Source organism: Sturnira hondurensis, unplaced genomic scaffold (genome assembly GCF_014824575.4).
Source record: "Sturnira hondurensis isolate 20B ecotype Veracruz unplaced genomic scaffold, ASM1482457v3 Scaffold0004136, whole genome shotgun sequence".
In the NCBI taxonomy this organism is placed as follows: Eukaryota; Metazoa; Chordata; class Mammalia; order Chiroptera; family Phyllostomidae; genus Sturnira; species Sturnira hondurensis.
In genome coordinates this window covers 29,345,094-29,364,305 of record NW_028076767.1, presented here as the reverse complement: position 1 = coordinate 29,364,305, position 19,212 = coordinate 29,345,094, and the positions used below count along the sequence as shown (strand labels likewise).

The following is a 19,212-nucleotide window of genomic DNA, read 5'->3' as shown; positions in this document are numbered from 1 at the left end:
GCCAGCTGCAGATCTTGGAACCTCTCTGCCTCCATAATCAGGCGAGCCAATGCCTATTACATCTCCATCTTACTATCTCTCTGTCTGTCTATCTCAATGATCTATTTCCGTCCCACTGGTTCTATTTCTCTGGAGAACTCTGACTAATACAGACAGGGCCAGGTGCACTGTGGATGGTGGCCCTGGCTCACTGAGTCTCCAGGTCTTAGTGATAAGGTCTCACAGGGTCTAGGGGTCTGTTGTCCTGCCTTCCCAGCATCCATTTCTCCTTCTGATAGCATCTCTGTGTTTTCCTGTAAGAGAACCACTCCTCCCTCATATGCAACCACATGCTTCAGCTTCCTTATCTCTCTCTCCTCCTCGCCTCGCTCTAAGTAGTGTCCCATGACCCAGTTGGGCCAGTGAGGGTCAGTGTGGGGTTCTGCTGGACCAAGGGGGAAAGATGAGCTCTTCTTCTGCTGGGAGTGCTGGGCAGAAAGAATGAAAATCCAGAGTGGACAGGCATCATCTTTGCTGCCACATGGGAAGAACCTGTGTGGGAGTAAAACCAACTCGGAGGAAACATCTGAACACGGAGTAGGATGTAACATCCTCCTAACATCATTTGAGCACCTGGATCCAGCCATTCCTGAGGTCAGGAAGTCCCCACTCTGTGAATCATTAAGTTTACATTTCCCCTAAGCCAACTTGGGTTAAGTTTCTAATTTTTGCAATCAAAAGAGGTCTTGATATAGTCTGTAGAACTTGGACAATATTTAAGTGTCTGTCCTTCTCTATCTCCAATACAAACGAACCTGGAATCATTTATCATTCTGTATTTAACTGAGGCAACAGGAAAGAAGAAAGACCACAACATTGGGGCCCCAGAGGAAAAGCAAAGGCCTTTGTTTGCCTGGTACTCACTGTAAGAAGGTATCCCATAGGCTTGGGCTGGAGGTGGGTAAGCTGCGTAGGGGGTGGCCTGCTGAATCCCCGCACTGTACTGTGTCTGGCCGTAGGCTGCCATGGCCGCGGGAGGCTGGCTGGGCAGGACACGTGGGCAAGGTCTGCAAGGAAGGAGAGAAGATTAAGTCTCCAAGCCCAGCCTGGCATCCTTTCCCCCTTATTTTGGTATCAACATCACCATTTTCCTTTGGGTATTTACTCTTTCCAGGGCAGACACAACCTACGTGTCATCAAACTCCATTTCATTTTCTCTCTCCCTGGGCCCTAGAATGATTACATTTTCTGTGTCCCTTACAGTCAGGTTTGACCATGTGATGGTTCTGCATATAAATAGTACAGCATATAAATCACTCCCAGTTCTGGCTAACAATACCATCCCCTGTGACCCTCCTGCCCTCTCTCTTCTTTGAGCAGCAACTGTGGAGGGTGCAGGTTGAGACCACAGAGCTCTAATACAGACCCATCCTGGGTCCTTGAGTCAGTGTTTGGGGAAGAGCCTCCTGGAGTGTTCCATTCCATCCACACTGCATGTTACGTGAACAAGAAACAAACCTTCGCTGTGTTGGACCACCGAGACCAGGGTTTGGTTACCGCAGCAGACCCTAACCCGCCCTGACTATCCATCCTAATTTAGACACCTTTCCCGTTGACTGCAGCTTGGACAGGGCTGCCAATCAAGATGCCCTGCTCTCAGCCAAGGGGTGGGCAGCTGATGGAAGACCATCCAATCAGACTCAGTCCTGGAAGTTAAAATCTTGGGCTGAATAATTCACTCCAACAGTCACACTCTGAAGAGCCTATTTTTTTTTTATTTCTGCCCTGTTGCTTGGATCCCAGAAGCTGTCCTATTTGTGGTTTTTCTTGAGATCTAATTACTCTGCTTTCACTTACATGGTGAGCAACTCCAAGTCTTCAGAAAAAAGTCCTTTTGGTTGTATGAAAATTTTATGAACAACTAAAGGCCAAAAAATTGGACAATCTGGGAGAAATGGATAAATTCCTAGAAATACACAGTCTTCCAAAAGTCAATCAGGAAGAATCAGAAGATCTGAATAGACAGATTACAACAAGTGACATTGAAGCAGTAATCAAAAAACTCCCACCAGATGAAAGTCCTGGACCAGATGGCTTCATAGGTGAATTTCACCAAACATTCAAAGAAGAACTAACACTTCTCCTCAAACTATTCCAAAATATTTGAGAGGAGGGAACCCCCCCCCCCCCACCGCTCACTTTACAGGGCCATCATTATCCTAATTCCAAAGCACAATAAAGACACTACAAAAAAAGAAGGTTATAGACCAGTGTCCCTGATGAACATAGATGCTGAAATCCTCAACAATATTAGAAAACCTTACCTGTAATACATTAAAAAGATCATACACCATACAAAGATCAAGTGTATGATCATACACTTGATCATAAACCCCATGATCGAGTGGGATTTATTCCAGGGATGTATTGTTGGTATAATATCTGCAAGTCAATAAATGTGATTTACCACATAAACAAAAGGAAGGATAAAAATCACATGTTCAGGTCAATAGACACAGAAAAAGCATTTGATAAAATCTAGCATCCATTTATGCAAAAGCTCTCAGCAAAGTGGGAATAAAGGAAACATACCTCAACATAATAAAGGCCATATATGACAAACTCACTGCCCGCATCATACTCAACAGGAAAAAATTAAACATGTTTCCCTTAAGATTGGGAACAAGACAGAGGTGTCCACTTCCACCTCTCTGATTCAACATGGTACTGGAGTTCCTTAACCACAGCAATCAGAGAAGAAGAAGAAATGAAAGCCAACCAAGTTGTAAAGAAAGAAGTAAAACTGCTATTTGCAGACGGCATGATACTGTATACAGAGAACCCTAAAGATTCCACTAAAAAGCCCACTGGAACTGATGAATAAATTCACTAAGAAGCAGGATACAAATTAAACATCCAGAAATCAGTTGCATTTCTATGCACCAATAATGAACTATGAGAAGAGAAAACTAAAAAAAACCCTATCCTTTAAAATTGCATTAAAAAAAACCCTAGGAATAAATTTAACCAAGGAGGTCAAAGACCTCTACTGGGAAAATGCTAAGACACTGAAGAGAGAAAGTAAAGAAGACAGAAATAAGTGGAAGCTTATAGTTCATAGTTAGGAACAATTAACATCATTAAAACTTCTGTACTATTCAAATCAACCTATAGATTCAATGCAATTCCTATCAAGATGCCAATGGTGTATTTCATACAACTAGAACAAATACTCCAAAAATTTATGTGGAACCACAAAAGACTCTGAATAGCCACAGCATCTTGAAAAAGAAGAATAAAACTGGAGGAATCATGCTACCTGATAGCAAACTATACTACAAGGCCATATTAGTCAAAACAGTATGGTGCTGGCATAAAAACAGACACACAGATCAATAGAACAGAATAGAGAGCCCATAAATAAACCCATGCCTTTATGATCAAATAATATTTGACAAAGGAGGCAAGAACATACAATGGGGTAAAGATAGTTTATTCAATAAATGGTGCTGGGAAAATTGGACAGATAAATGCAAAAAAAATGAAACTAAACCACCTTCTTACACCACACACAAAAATAAATTTAAAACAGCCCTGGCTGGTGTAGCTCAGTGGATTGAGCGTGGGCCTGAGAACCACACGATCACGGTTCAATTCCCAGTCAGGGCACATGCCTAGGTTGCAGGCCAGTTCCCGGCAGGGGACTCATGAAAGGCAACCATATATTGATATTTCTCTCCTTCCCTTCCCCTCTAAAGATAAATAAATAAAAACTTAAAAAAATAAAGGAGAAAACATTTTTAAAAATTTGGGGGGACTCAAACATTATACACAGGTTATCTTTTCTTTTTATGCCAATTTTTTACTGTGTATGAAGCCTCCTGGCAGGTGTGAGACAGGTGCAGGGCTTTACGGAATGACAAAAAGGTGGTCTCATGTCTTTCTTCCTTTCTTTTTGGCTCCTCCTGTGATGAAGCATTGGGGGAACTGGTTCCAAAATGCATAAGAAACTCATTTGAGCTGGAGATGCCAGAAGCAATACCAGAAGGCGTGTGATCGGCCCATCTCCCCTCTCTGTGAGGCGCCTGGAGCTGCTTCCCGTGGGCTGGGACTGAGCAGCGACCCTTATCTGAAATGTTCCCAATCCACACCTGTCCTTACAAGTAGGAGGTGGAAATCTGAGATGATCAGCTCCTGCTTCCCATCAAGACCAATTTACCCGACTCATATTAAACTGAGGCTGAAATGAAAACCTGGAGAAAAGATGGGGGAGCTCTCTAATCCTGAGGCCGTAAAACAAGTTAGGAAGATTTAACAGACCTCCGTTGCTACTAACAACCCCCAAAACGTCTGGTAAGAAAGGAAGGCTGAGAGAGTGTGCTCCTTAGAAACAGCTTCTCCAGGGTTGTCAAGGAGGGAGAGTGTTTGGATAAGGAGTTGCTGGCCATCCCACCAGGCCAAACCCAGGGGGCTCCCCAAGGCAGGTCCCCAAGGGCCCTGGGTTAGCTAGTCCATCCCTGAGCTCTCACTGCCCCGCCCACACCTCCGGTGGAGCATCTATGCTGCCTGCATGTAGTGCTGAGATTTCTGATTTATTGGCCTGTCTCCCCTACCGATTGGAAGCTCTCTGAGGGCAGGGACCCCCGAGGCTCCAGGGCTGTGTATAGGATTTGCTATCGGGGAGCTCTGGGTGAACACTGGAGCAGGAAAAAAAAAAGGATGGAAGGAGGGAGGGACAGGGATGGAGAAGAAGAAAGGAAAGGAAAGAGAAAAGGATTGGAAGGGAGGAGGAAGGGGAAGGAGAGAGGAAAAGAAAGAAGGACAAAGAGAGAAAGGGGGGAGAGAAAACAGGTTGAAAGAAAAGGAGGAAGAGGAAAGGAAACAGGAAAAAAAGCGGGAGAGACAGGGAAGAAGGGAGGGAGAGAGGGACTGGGAAAGAGTCTGTGCAGGGAAGGAGAGAGGAAAGGAAAGACTGAAAAAAAGAACCGAGAAGATGAACACAACAGTCAGCCCTCCCCAAACACTGTTCCAGGCCCCCTTCTAAGTGCTTTTTACATGGGAGCTCATTCCACGGGGCAGGCCGCAGGACCCCTCTTCTCCGGAGGGTGGTGAGGTGGAGACCGGGAGGTGGAGCACTTCGCTCGAGGTTGCTCAGCTAGTAAGGGCTGCCCTTGCCATTCCTCTCCAGGGTCTTCCTCCGGGTATCTGCCCTCCGAGAAAGAAGGCGGCACAGGGCACGAGGAGACAAGGCGGGGGCACTCACCTTGCCAAGAGCTGGGACACACGTGGAAGGGCCGATGTGGTGACACCTGGAGGGGAGAAGACAAGGTTGAAGGGCTTCAGCTGGCAGAGTGATGTCCTACACAGGGAGTGGCTTCAGACGCCGGCTTCTTAGAGGGCTGCTGCCTGGAACTTTCTCAACCACAAAAGCTCATCGGAGGCCCGTCTGAGCGCTCTCCGGCCCAAAGCCCCTTTCTGGGTGAGCTTTGTCGCCAGGTACGACTTGAATGACTACAGGGAAAGGATATATAGCATCTCAAAATGTCAGAGTGGAATCCCTCTCCCCACCCACTGTGCAGATGGAGAGACTGAGGCCAAAGGGTCAGAAAGAGGGTGTTTGGCCCAGGTCACATGACCAGATAGCAGCACAACTGGGACTGGAACTCGGTTTCCTGACTCTCGACATCCATTTCCTTTCTCCCAATGACATCAGTTGGATGTTCCTCCCCTCCCCGCACCCCAGTTTCAGTCCATGGGGTTCAGGTGGGGCTGGGAGGGGAGGCACATCTTGGGTCATCTCCTAGGCTCCAGCCAGGGTGTGGAGCAGAAAGATGGAACAGGCCTGAGCTCCTGACTCAACTGGATCCCTGGGCACACAGCCTTCAACCGTCGGTGGGAGACAACAAAGCAGGTGACGAAAAGGTGATTTGCAAGAGTGTAATTTTACCAATGGACAGTTTACTTCTACACCATCTCTTACAGTACAGCTTAGTCCTTGCTGCAGAGCCCTGGAAAATTCTAGACAACACGTCTGTTGATGGCACCGACCTGCCAATTCACACTCCTTGGCACGCCAGGCAGTGGCTGGGGTGTCCTTGTGCCTCCCGAGAAATGTTCCAAGGTCCCCAGAGCTCTGAGCTTCTCTCGGGCCCTGAGCTGGGGGCTCAGGAGACCGACTTGCAATTCCAACTCTACCAGCGAGTAGAAACAAGACTCCGGGCAGGCCACCTGGTCTCTGGGCCTCAGGTCCCTTCTGTGACATCGGGAGAAAAATCATCTCCCAAGGATGCGTGAGGATTAAATGAGAAGATGATGACATCCATCACTGAGCCAGCGAGTGTGCGATGCCAGGCTGTCTTCTAACTACATTATCTGATTCATTACTTTAATCCTCATAATCACCCCTCATGAACAGGGTTCTAGTCATGTCCTCCAGTCACAGATGAAGACCTGGAGACACACAGTGTCCAAGTGCCTTACCTGGAGCCACAGAGGTCGTAAGGGGTGGACCTGTGACCTGAACCTAGGCAATCTGGCGCTGGAGTTTGTCTTTGCAACCAGGACACTGCATCCCCCAGTGACGATCACCACACTGAGAGCAGCTCGAAGCCCCGCAGAAGTTCACTGCGCACCAGGCCCTGCGTTCCCTGCTCCTAGGCATGGTCTCATTTAGTCCTCCCAGCGGGGCCAGGCAGCCAAGGGCGTTCTCCCCAGTGGACAGATGGGAAACTGAGGAGGCCTAAGGGTCTTGTTCAAGCCACACAACCTATGGGCATGGGAACTGGGACTTGGCCCATCTGACTGCTAGGTCCGTTCACCAGATGAGTTAAACTCTGTTTGAGTCCCAAACCCCTGGGGTGAGTGCATGGGTCCTGACATCCACTTAGAGAGCTACAGTTGGAAGTGAAAAACAGAACAGGCGGTATCAGCATGGACTGCTCGGAATAAGAACGAATTGTGTGAAGCTTCTGTTCCAGCCACAGACGTGAACATGTGTAATGTGGTGTGTGTGTGTGTGTGTGTGTGTGCGCGCGTGTGCGTGGGTATTGAATGGCTGTAGAACAGATTTTTCACTGTGTGTCACAAAGAAAAGTTAGAACAGCCCTGGCTGGTGTAGCTCAGTGGATTGAGCGCGAGCCTGAGAACCACAGGATCGCGGTTCGATTCCCAGTCAGGGCACATGCCTGGGTTGCAGGCCAGTTCTCGGCAGGGGACTCATGAGAGGCAACCATACATTGATATTTCTCTCCTTCCCTTCCCCTCTAAAAATAAATAAATAAATAAGTAAAATTTTAAAAAAAAGAAAGAAAAGTCAGAACAGCCTCAGCCCCCCACGCACAGCAGGTGTTGGTTTCCCTTCCGAAGGCAGTTCGCTGCTCTGGGGAAAGGCCCCTTGTCCCCTCCTCCAGCCTCCCCCAGGACTGGAGAACGAGCTGTCTTGTTCTGAAGCAGCCGCGGTCTCATTATTGGTAAAAGACCATGATCTGAGTGTGTTTGCTACTGAATTAAACACTTTGAATATGTTTTTGTTAATAAACATGTAAATAGTCATACACATCTGAATCTATGGCAACATGCCTATGGGCTGGGATTAACTTGGCACCCTGTAAATTTGAATCCAGAGTGTCCACCCCACGACCACTCTGCCACGTGGCGCGTGCGCCCCTCACCCCAGCTTCCTCTGCTCTCTGAACTGCAGGATCTGCTTGCCTCCCCCACGTGGACGGGGCTCCCCCTCCGGCGGTGCCAACCAGACGTCCTCCCCCACTCCCACCGCAGCAACCCCCGGAAGACCCTGCAAGCCAGAAACGAGCATTCCGGAAGTGCAGGGAGATTTTCCCTCTGCTGATGGGGAGTTCTGGGAAGTGCGGACTTTTATCCGTTTCCTTTTGGGGGGTGTTATTTTGAAAACTGGGACTGCATTTAACTCTTTCATCCTGAGGCACCTGGGGGAGTTGAGAACCTAGAAAATGAGTGGATTATACACAGGATGATCTTCCTTCCTCCCGTCTTCCCAGCTCACAATGGCCTCAACCTCGCGGAGAACCCCGATGGTGTATGAAGACATCAGGCTCACCAACTCCTTCCCTTCCTCAGGTGCCTGGGCTGGGCTGAGTCAAGGATGAAGGTGGTGCAGAGGTGGTGGGGAAGGAGCTCCCAGGAGCAGAGAGACCCTGTCCTCCTCTGGTGCTCTTGCTGTGGTCCAGGACGGTCAGTCGTTGGAGGTCATGAACACCAGTAGGTCCACCTGCAGTAGTTGCCACACACCACCTGTGTACCAGGAAGCAGGCACGTGGGCAATGCCAGCCTTGATATGCAAGGTGGAGGGGTTGGCATCACTGTTCAAGTCTCAGGCGACAACCTGGAGCTCCGTGTAGCCTGGGGTATCTCCCAGTGATGCACCAAACACCTCCTTCACCACCTTTGGATGCCACTGTATTTGATGGCGTTCTCCAAATGGTAGTCAGAGCCAGAGGGACCCACGAAAGGAGCCAGGCCAGCACACTTCCCATGTAGCTCGAGGACGATCTTGCTTGTAGCTGTGGCAGCCTCACTGGGTGCAGGTGTGATGCTCCGGACAGCAGCATGGCCACCGTGCCACAACTTGCCAGAGGGGGTGAAGAAGGTGTGGACGGCAGCCATGAGTCTCCCCACGGTGCCAAAGTGTGACAGAGCATTGCAGTGGGTATGAGAGGGGGCAACCTAGGGGGAGTGGTCCTACCGCTCATGGTCACCCCGTCACAAACGTGGGGGATGCGAACCCGAGAGGCAGGTAAACCACTGACTCCACTCTTCGAGCGAGCCCCAAGCCGCTTCGGGGTGGCGAAGACAAGCACCTTCAGCAGCCGCCGTCCCCCTGACAGTCGTGGGATCTGGTGCCAGGCAGATGGAGATGAACTTCCCGCGGATCACAGCTTCCTGTTCCTAACCTTGTCAGTGTCACAGAACCTGCCATGACAGGCGAGGCCGAGGTCAATGGAGGAGTCACGGATGGCGACTTACCTCCACGTTGCCGGTGGGGAAAGCAGCCCTAGAGACCTGAGTCGCCAGAGCCAGGTCTGGTTACTCCAGGCTTCCCCATGTGACTCAGGGGGACGGGGCTGCACGTGAAACGGGGCAGACAGCTCTCCAGCAGCGAGGGGCAGAGAGCTCCTCCACGGACTTCTGAGTGTGAAGCTCTCAGCCTCCTCTTCCTGCCCAGCTCCCGATGGGTGAAGGGAGAAGGATGAGCTCGACAGATGGCCAGAGCCTCTGGGATGAGCCCATTCGTTCATTCACTGCCTCCCACATGCCAGGCAGATGAGAGGCAGTGAGCAAAAGGAGTCAGGGTCCCTGCCCTCCTGGACCCTCCTGTTTAGTGGAGAGATAGGATGGCAAAAAAATTACATAAATAAGTACCTAATTATGCCTATAACAAGGTACAAGGAAGACAGTGGATAGTGTTGTGCATGCGCGCAGGACTGGCCTGGGGAGCTTGTTAAAATGCAGACTCTGGGTCAGTGGGTCAAGGAAGCTCCGGGGCGAGGCTGACGCCGCAGACCCAGAGGCCCAGCCCCGAGCAGCACGCATTTAGACCATGAGCTAATAAGGAACTGCAGTTACTAAGAGCTCCCACAGTTCTGGGTTCATAAAAATGAACCTCCGTTCCTGAAGGTGCAAACTCAAACGCATACTGGGGCCAAGAAGGTAACATAAATGAGCAAAGATCCGACTTCAATACGAGGAAACTAAAGCTGGGGTCTGTGTGTGTGTGTGGGGGGCTCACTTATGTGTGACGGTGTGTGTGATTGTGTGAAGTAACGTGTCCAAGGGCATGCCCATTTCATTCATTCATTCATTCATGCATTCAACTAATGTTTATTATGCACCTACTGTGGGCTAGACCTACAACCCAAGTCTCAGAATTTGTTAACTTAATGTTCCTTCTGAAGAAAGCACATGGGCAGAAGGGGTCAGACCCAAATCCAAATCCCGACGTGGCTGCAGTGGAACTAGGCGACCTTGTGCCCACCACCTTCTGTCTGTAAGCCTCGGTTTCCACATCTGCAAAATGGGGTGACACCTCATTCCGGCGGGGCTGCTGCAAGGATTCACAGGCGGGCACCCGCCGAGTGGCAGCCTCTCAATGTGCAGCAGCTGGCACTAGCTTCCCATTCTCCTGGGGCTCTTGCTTAAGCCACTTAAATCCGGGAGCCCAGTTTGAATGCTCACACTTCTTTTTTTTTTAACCTCTCACTGGGAGGATTAAGGAGCTAATGATTCTGAAAGCAGCCACCACTATTACGATGTCTGTATTGGACCTCAGGGGCCGCTTTCTCACTGGTCCCTGTGCGATGAGACAGTCTCTGGTGGGATGCTTTGAGGCAGGTCTCTGCTGTAAAAGGTGCGTGTCTACAAACTGTGTCAGCTCCTCTCCCTCGCGTGGGTGGTGCAAACTGCTCCCAGACCGGGGACAGGGACAGCAGGAGAGAGCTCCGTGTCAGGAGTCCAGAAGCGGGCACCCAACTCCGACTCGCACTGAGTGGCTGTGTGACAGTGAGCAGGTCGCTTGTCCTCTGTGGGGGTATTTCTGAGGGGTGAGAGGAATGAGGCCCGCAGATCCCAGAGTGTGGGGACTGGAGGGGGTACGCACATTCAGGCTCTCCTGTTTGAATCATCGCAAATGTATTTTAATGCACATCTGAATCATAACACGATTATTAGAGTCATAACTTTTCGTTCTGGAGCCGGCCTGAAGTCATCCTTTTAAAATGAATTCACCGAAAGGGAGTTAGTGGTTTTCAGGAAAATGAGTAGCAAGTGCCAGTATGAATCTATGGCCGGGAAAGTGGCTTGGGAATGCGTGGCGGTTGGGAGACGCCACTGTCAGTGGAAGTCCTGTCCCCACGGAGGGCATAGGTAATTCATAAGCCTCAGTGCCCTGGCTCATGAAGAGGGGATTGGCAGTTTCCTTAACAGGAAACCATTTCTGTTCTGTGCAGGGAGAGGCCGTTCTGGGTGCCCCAGGAAACCAGCCGAGAAAGGCTTAGAGGTGGCAAAGGTGGAGGTCACCCGAGGTTCCCGAGGGTAAGGACCTGGGTAACACTCTGGCAGCTGCACCAGGCTGGCGCAGGATGAGTCGAGATCTGCCAGCCCGGGGCCCCGGAGGCTGAGGCTGAGGTGACAGCCCAGCCTGCCCACAGGGTGGGGGTTTCGCCTCTCTCTCCGAGGAGACACTTCATGAGGTGACAGCCTGCGCTTTTGCACAGTGTGCCTGCATTTTAATAGAAAAAATTTCTCTGTCCAGCTTTACTTTCTTAGTCCCATAACTCTTTCTCCCTCCTTCCATAAGACGGGGTACAGTTCAAGCCCAATTTTCCCCTGGAGGGTAATGAAGGAGCGCTACTATTTCTCAAAAGGTTCCTGCAGATCAGGGACTACGCCGCCGCAGGACCGCACGGGCCTTCTCTCTTTTACTGCCCGTAACAACCCGGTGAGGAAGTTACTGTGTGTCCTTTACAGATCTGGAAAATGAGGTGCAGGGAACATGAAGTTTACTAAGGATTCAAAGCCAATGTCAACTTGAAATGATCTGTGATTCCTCAAGACTGCTCAGTTTTCACCTACCTATCCATCCATCCATCCTTCCATCCGCCCACTCACCCATGAATAATGTTTAGGGACCTGCCATGAGCCAGGCACCGAGGTATGCACTCATTTGGGACACAAATTTAAATACGTATACAAAGAATTGTCCTTGTCTTGGAGGAAGTCAGCGTCTGGAACCACAAACTCGTCTGGAGAGCTCTAAAAAATCCTGTTACCTGGGTCACACTTCTGGCCAGTCAGACTCTCTGAGCGTGGGATCTGGACATTATACGAACATTTTTTTAACTTCCCAGGAGATTCCAATGTGTAGTCGGGTTTAAAACCAGCACTGGAACCTGGTTCTTAGAGTGTGGCCGCTGGACTGGCAGCATCAGCATAGCAGGGACTGGTTAGCAATGCAGATTCTCAGGGTGTCTGCCCAGAGGCAGGCATGTGTTGAATGAATGGATGAATGAAGAGCAACTTTTGATGGAAAAGACCTCTCTGATGAGAACTGAGGGATGAGAGGATGGCCCTGAGGTTGGGGGAAGACTGGTCCAGGCAGGGGGCAGAGCAAGTACAAAGGCTCTGAGGGCAGAATCGTGCTTACGAGTTACAGCAAAGGGGTCAGGCCAGGGGCTGGGCCAGTGAGCAAAGCGGCTGGGGACGAGATGAGTCAGAAAGGCTGGCAAAGACAGGCAGAATCTGGAGGCCAGGGTAAGAGATTTAGATCCTATTCTATAAATCTAAAATTTTTTTTCTTTGATTCTAGAGAGAGGGGAAGGTGGGGAGAAAGCGGGAAAGAAACATCGATGTGAGAGAAAAACATCAAATAGTTGTCTCTTGCATGTGCCCTGAGACTGGGGACTGAACCCACAACCCAGGCCTGTGCCCTGACCAGGAATCGAACCTGTGACCTTTTTGTTTGTGGGATGATGCTCCAACCAACTGAGCCACATTAGTCAAGACTTATATAATTTTTTAAACACTTAGTCTTCTCTATGTTTTATTCATTTCATCCTCACCTCAACTCAAGGCCGGTGAAATAATGATTTCCATTTAAAAGACAAGGCAAGTAAACCCCGAAGAGGTTAGGCTACTAGCCCAGGGACCCACGACTGGTAGGAGGTGAAGCTGGATGCACTGGGAGGCTTCTCGGCTCCCTGTCCCCTGCAGAGTCCCCCTGAGTGTAGGCCACGTGGCTCATGCCTCCCTGGGGTCCTCCGATGATCTGGGCCCTTGGAGCTGAGTCGCTCAATAATGGCTCTGTGATGGGTGGAAGGGCCCAGGAGGAGGGGGCGAGGAGGTCAGCCAGGAAGAGCAGTGGGTCTGGCTGCACCTGGGGCCACAGGTAGGGTGGAATGTCCCCTACGGATCGCCAGAGTTCACGCCCATGTCAAGAGAAAGAAGTGTGTGTGTCTGTAACCTGACCCCTGGGCCCTGCCCTGCTTAATATTTGGGGGCCACTTCTCTCTGCCCCATTGCTTCCACCCCCATGGCCTCAGCCTTGGCAGACAGCTGGCTCCAGGGCGGTAGAAAGGGCACTAGCAGCTCAAGTCACAATTAGGAGAGAGATGGTGTTTGTGGGGCCACTACCGTGGGGGAAAGACATAGGGTCTGGGGACTCTCCAGAGCTTGATGGAAATCGATTATTGAGTTTAGAAGGGGGGGGGGACTCTGGAACCAATGTGCCTGGGTTTGATGTCTGGCCCTGCCACGAGGTTGTGCGACTTTAAGCTGGTTATTTAACTCCCCCATGGCTCAACTTCCACACCTGTAAAAGGGGCTCAGAGCCCAACAGGAGTGTAGTAGTTATACAAGAGACAGCACCATGTACTGATAGGAGAACTTTGGAGTCAGACTGCCTACAAACAATTCTGGCTGTCACTTAGCTGTGCCATCTTGATCAAGCTGTACAACCTCTCTGTGCCGCAGCTTCCTCGTAAGGAAAAGGAGGTTAATAACTGTTCCCATGTCTTAGTAGTCGTGGGGTCTGAATGAGTTCACAAACATGAATGTCTACACACAGCCAAGTGCTGGTTCTCATAGTGACGGAGGAGGAGCAGAATCAACTAGATTTGCATTGCTTTGAACAGTGCCTGGCACAAAGTACATGCTCACGAAACTTACAGACACAAGGCAGGGACTTGCCGAAAGGACAGCTGCCCCTAGGCGCCCACTAGTGGCGGCCAGGCGGGAACATGGCCCACTGTTCCTAAAGCAGTGGGCGTTTCAAAAGAAACTTGAAATCCAGACTTTTATCTGAATTGTCCCAATGTTTACAACTTTTATTTAAAACATAGTGTAATCCAGCCCTGGCTGGGGAGCTCAGTTGGTTAGAGCATCGCCCTAAAACGCCAAGGTTGCAGGGTTTGATCCCTGGTCAGGGCACATAAAGAATCAAGCAGTGAACGCACAAGTATGTGGAACAACAAATTGATGTCTCTCTCAAATCAATTTAAAAAATAGTGTAATCCAGACAAAGCCATACCTGAGGGTCAGACTTGGCTGTGAGCTGCCAGACTGCAACCATGGCTTTGAACTCACTGTGGCTATTTGATTCAGAGGACAATGGCAAGGAGTTACAAGTCTGACTTCTGCATCACGCCCCTGAGGTGTGCCAGGCACTTTGTAGAAGGTTACCTCATTTAATCCTTGTGATAAGCACCCTGTGAAGTGGACTGTGGTCATGCCCCCATTGGACAGGTGACAAAACTGAGGCACAGAAGGGGTCAGCAGTTCGCCCAAGATCACTGGGTTGGTTGGCAATGCAGCTGGGACTCGGAATTGGATCCCCCTTACTCAGCGCTCTATGCCTTGTCCTAGCTTTGCCCACTCTGAAATGAAGACAGTCTTGAGGTGCCCCGTGACTCTCTGGAAGGAGGACTGCCTTTGAACAGGGCTCACTACATCTTCGCAGATTCTCAACGAGGCCAGGGCGGTTTACACGCACCCTCCAAAGTGCCAGGAGGAAGGAGGGCGTGTTCTCCGCTGGGCGGGTAGGACGTGGGAGCTTGGCCCAGCTGGGTGGCATTTCGAGCAGGGAGGGCTGTTCCAGCTTTATTACTGGCATGTAAAGGAAATGTCACTGTCTTGGGGACATCAATAATTACTTCCAGAAGCCTGGAGTTGTTTAACAGCAAATTCCTTGTGATGTTATATTCGACTAGACGCACGTCTCTTTGGTTTTCCACGACAGTTACAGAGCATTTGGGCCCCATGAGCTGTCATCAAACACAGTTCGGGAAGGAGAGAGAGCGGGGGGGTCCCAGGATACCAGCCGCAAACCCCAGAGCAGGCCCCGGAAAGGGTTAAGCCCAGTGGTTAAACAGAACAGCTCAGGGCCTTTCGTGAACTCCAGCTCTACCAGGAAGGCCCACAGATCCCAAACAAGCAAACAATAGCTGGAATTGTTCTGGTGAAAACTAGTCCAGCTGCATCATTTGCCAATCATTTTAAAAACCAGCTTAACTCTCCCCTCGGCTTCCTTGACTTCAACCCACCCTGAAAGCAAAAGGCAGACGAGTTCTTGTCCCAACATCCACTCCCTTCAAACGAGATGCCTGCTTGGATGCCAAGATGGCGAGAGAGCGCTGAGCGACAGAGCACAGACCCAGGGCACACCCCAAACTGGCTGTCATCTGTGGAGGTGTCAGCAGAGCCTGGAACTGGAGACTGGGACGGGAAGTTCAGGACACGAGCGAGCGCGCTTTCACCTCGGGTGGCCAGACAAAACTCTCAGCAACGTTTGCTGAAGTCCTGGTGCAGAGGCAACCATCTGCACAGCCGGGGGAGAAATCGTCACAACGACAAGTGGCAGTATGGAAAGGACGGGCGTCCGAGGGTGTTAGCCCCTTACTGGGTTCTGTGGGGTCAGCAGGGACCACCTCCGGTGCACCATAACTCACGCCAGGCCTACCTTCTCCGTCACTCAGAGTCCGGACATCGGCCTCGGCAGCGTGCCTCAGTTTACCCAGACAGGTGCTGTTTCCAGTGAGGCTGGGTGAGGTCACTAATTCTAGCATTTCCTTGTACCTGCAAGAAAACAAAGCAAAACATCGTTTGTTCACTAATGATGCACACTTCCTAATGATTCCTACTGCTTCCCCTAAGTATACATATGAAAGCTGATTACCTGAACCCAGCCGTCTTACAAATTCTACATGATCAAAATTCACTAAACTTTTCAGGAATGGGAATGAGACTAGGCCCGCTTGATGAAAACTTTCCCCTCCTTCCTACTGTATTTTGCCATTAGAAAAAGTATACATTTTGGTCTCTTTGAAACGTATTCTGAATGAGCTGGAGTGTCCCAGGAAGACTTCCCAGGAGAGGGAGGGAGAAAGGGGTCGGGAGAGTGTTGGAATTTAGATTCCCAAAAGCCAGAGGCCCAGGGAGAAGTCAGAGTTGGCTGCAGTTAAGAGGGACAAAGGGACACGGTGGGACATGGTGGGACTTGTTCAGACCGAGACAGGCTTGAAAGGCGTCACTGACTGACATCCAGCCCCTGGAGGCAGCGAAACTCCCAGCCCATCACCGAGGTCCCTCCCAAGGACGAACACACGAGCCCCCGCATCACTCGCCATGTCGATAAAACGTGCTGGGGGCAGGGAAGGGTAGGGACAGTTCTCCTGGGTCATTTTCATTTTTTTACCGAAAACTTTTCCCACCCTTGCCCTACGTCAATACTTACTCCGCCCTCACCCCCCATTCCTTCCTGCTGCAGTTAGGAAATGAGGCTCCCGGCTAGCGCGTGCAGCATGGCGCAATGTCGGTTTGCAAGGGATTGAACTACAACCAGCACGGTGGGATGCCGGTTCAAGCTGTCCTCAGGGAAAGGCTAAGCTCATCGATGGCATGTCAGTCTCCAAGGTCAAGATCTGCTATCGTTGTGTTAATAAACACGGAACACTGACAGAGGGAAAAGGGGTTCTGAACTCCGATTTCATTGTGAAAAGGTTGCGGATTCAAATTCCGGGGTCACTACTGGGTACCTTGAGCAAGTTACCAGACTGCTCCAAGTCAAAAGTGTTCTCCTCTGGGAAGTGAGGATCATCAAAGCCCCTCTCGGACAAGGTCACGGTGAGGTGGGAAGAGATGATACATGTCAACAGAGGACTTAGTAGGTAGCAACCTATCTGCCCATTCACTACCACAGGAATGAATAACTAGGCAGTATGCTCACAGAATGGAATATAATACAGTCCCGAAAAAGACTGAATGAAGCTCCACACAAGCACAGCAGACACCAAACAAAGTATGGAGCAAAGAAGCAGAAGGGTGCCCAAGGTATGACACCACTTCCATGAAATGCAAAAACACACAAACCAGTATCACACACTGTTTAGGGGTAGAGACACACGCACTAAAAGTAGAACAGTACGGGGAGGAGTGATAAACACCGATTTCAGGACAGTGGCTAACTCTGGGAATAGAAGGAGGATGTGATTCAGGAAGTGGCACCCTGGGGATTTCGATGGTGCACGTTACATTTTATTCAGTTCAGGGGTTGACACTGACCGTGGCCCGTCCAAAGCCAACCTGCCATCTGGTTTGGTGTGGTATTTTTTTTGTGGCTTGTGCGTCAGGAATGGCTTTTACATTTTTAAATGGTTGAAAAAAATCAAAGGAACATTTCATGACATGTGAGAAATTTGTAAAATTCCAATTTCAGTGTCTGTAAGTAATGTCTCGGGGGGATGCAGCGCTGCTCATTGGTTAACTGAGTCGTCCTTGACCACGTCCACGCTGCCACTTCTGAGTGATTGCGAGAGAGACCCACAAAGCTGGAAATATTTAGTATCTGGCAGAAAATATCTGCCAACCCCGGCTTTAGTTCGCCAGCACGGTGATGGGCACACCGCTGTGAGGTGGTTACCACACATTGCTGTGCTCCCGACACACTTAATTTTTTTAAAAAAGAAAGAAATTATTTATTCCAGGACTTACACATAGGAAGTGCTTTATATACACTTTTTAATCTGACAAGAGAATTCCACCGCGTATTTGTATCAGCTGACGCACAGGTGATACCTAAATCTCCCCAGGTACACATGCACGCTCTGTGCCCGTTTCCTTTTTAATTCGTTTACTCCTAACCTGTGGATACGTTTATTGATTTTAGACAGGAGGAGGGAGAGACAGACAGACACACACACACACACACACACACACACACAGATGTGAGAGAGAACCACCCAACCGCTGCCTCCTGTACATGCCCCAACCAGGGATGGAACCTTCAACCTAGGTCTGCGCCCTAACCGGGGACCAAAACCACAACCTTTTGGTGTACAGGGCGACACTCTGACCAACCGAGCCACGCGGCCCAGGCTGCCTGTTTTCTTCCTCCCCCAAAGCCGCAGACACTCCAGGAGAGAGGCCTGAGAATCTCGTTCTCTTAATACATCCAGCATATTGTACGGAGCTCAGCCAATGGCAGACACAGACCCTACTGCCTGTAGGTGCCAGAAAGCTGCACGTTATCCACACTCACTCCCTTCATCCTTTTGGGTGTATGCAAATAGTTCGAGGTTGAAAAATAAACAGTGATGTTAAAAATAGCACTGGTCTCTAAATGTCCAGGTGCAAGAGCATGGGTATTAGAGGCAGCAAAACAAACTACCTTTTCCTGCATCCTCAGGGTTGAAAGATACATAAAGCCATGTTTTAAAATAAAGTGATTTCACACAAGAACCTAGAATTTCAGCTTCTCTTGAAAATGAAAGGATAATGCCATGTTTCTGCCTGGCAGTGCTTACCTGGAGCTAAGTCGTGGCAGACCAACTTAGTCAAAGCATACAGGCTCCAATCTGCCACAGTCCCCACCCCTCCCTAGTGTCTTACATTTGACCCTCCTTTTCCCTTGACATTTCCTCCTGGTCTCTACAGGCCTTTGCATTTGAGATCCATTCTATTGTACCACTTTGGAAAAGCCGGACAAGGAAAGACATAGCAATGTGACTTCTGGCCTCAGTCACATGGCTTATTTATTTTACTGAGTGTCGCTGTCATCCTCAAGAGCTCTTACCACATCCAAACAGCATTTGTTGACATTATAGCAGGGCAGGAATGTGTTTGTGAGTCTTAGCTCTGGGACAGAGCATTACTCCTAGGGCTTTCGGTGCACTCACCCCTCGCCTACTCTTCTCGCCAACCGAGCAATGTGGAAATAGTCTGTATCTCCCCCCATAGCGCCTGCCCAGACCTTGTGCCCTCTGCCATCTGACTGGCGCCTTGTTGCGGGGTGGGAGGGAGGAAGGCCTGGAGGAGGAGAGGGATTGGCAAGGAGGGAGGGAGCAAATCTACAATGGAGTGATTGGCTTCTTTCTGCAAGATTTAAAGAAAAAAATTCTGTTTATCCTCATTTTCCCATCCCGTCCTGGACAATGATGCTAATGTATTAAATATGTCTCCTTGCACAACGTCACGGTTTTATGTGTGATGCATTTTAATTTACACGAATAGTGTTGTACATGAGATCTCATTGTTTATTAGACTCCCCCGCCCCCAAGTCTGCACTACGATTTTAAAATGTATGCACGTTGCTGACAACCCAGCCTGAGGCTAGAATTCCATACTGTGCTCCACTCTATTGCATTTATGCATCGCCCTGGGATGAGCGTCTAGGAAGCCTCCCCCTCCCAGCTGCCATAAACAATGCTG

General features: G+C 49.8%; 1 protein-coding gene across 2 annotated transcripts in view; it reads right to left on the bottom strand.

Moving 5' to 3' along the window:
- EYA2 (EYA transcriptional coactivator and phosphatase 2) overlaps positions 1-19,212 on the bottom strand; it is a 206,492-nt gene that overhangs the window by 120,839 nt on the left and 66,441 nt on the right. For both annotated transcript variants that reach the window (XM_037044208.1, XM_037044207.1), the window contains exons 2-4: positions 15,467-15,582; positions 5,243-5,288; positions 904-1,046 (exon numbers count right to left, since the gene is read on the bottom strand). In XM_037044208.1, coding sequence (XP_036900103.1) covers positions 904-1,046; positions 5,243-5,288; positions 15,467-15,572 — 295 coding nt within the window. In that variant the 5' untranslated portion in view covers positions 15,573-15,582. The remainder of the gene's footprint in view (positions 1-903; positions 1,047-5,242; positions 5,289-15,466; positions 15,583-19,212) is intronic.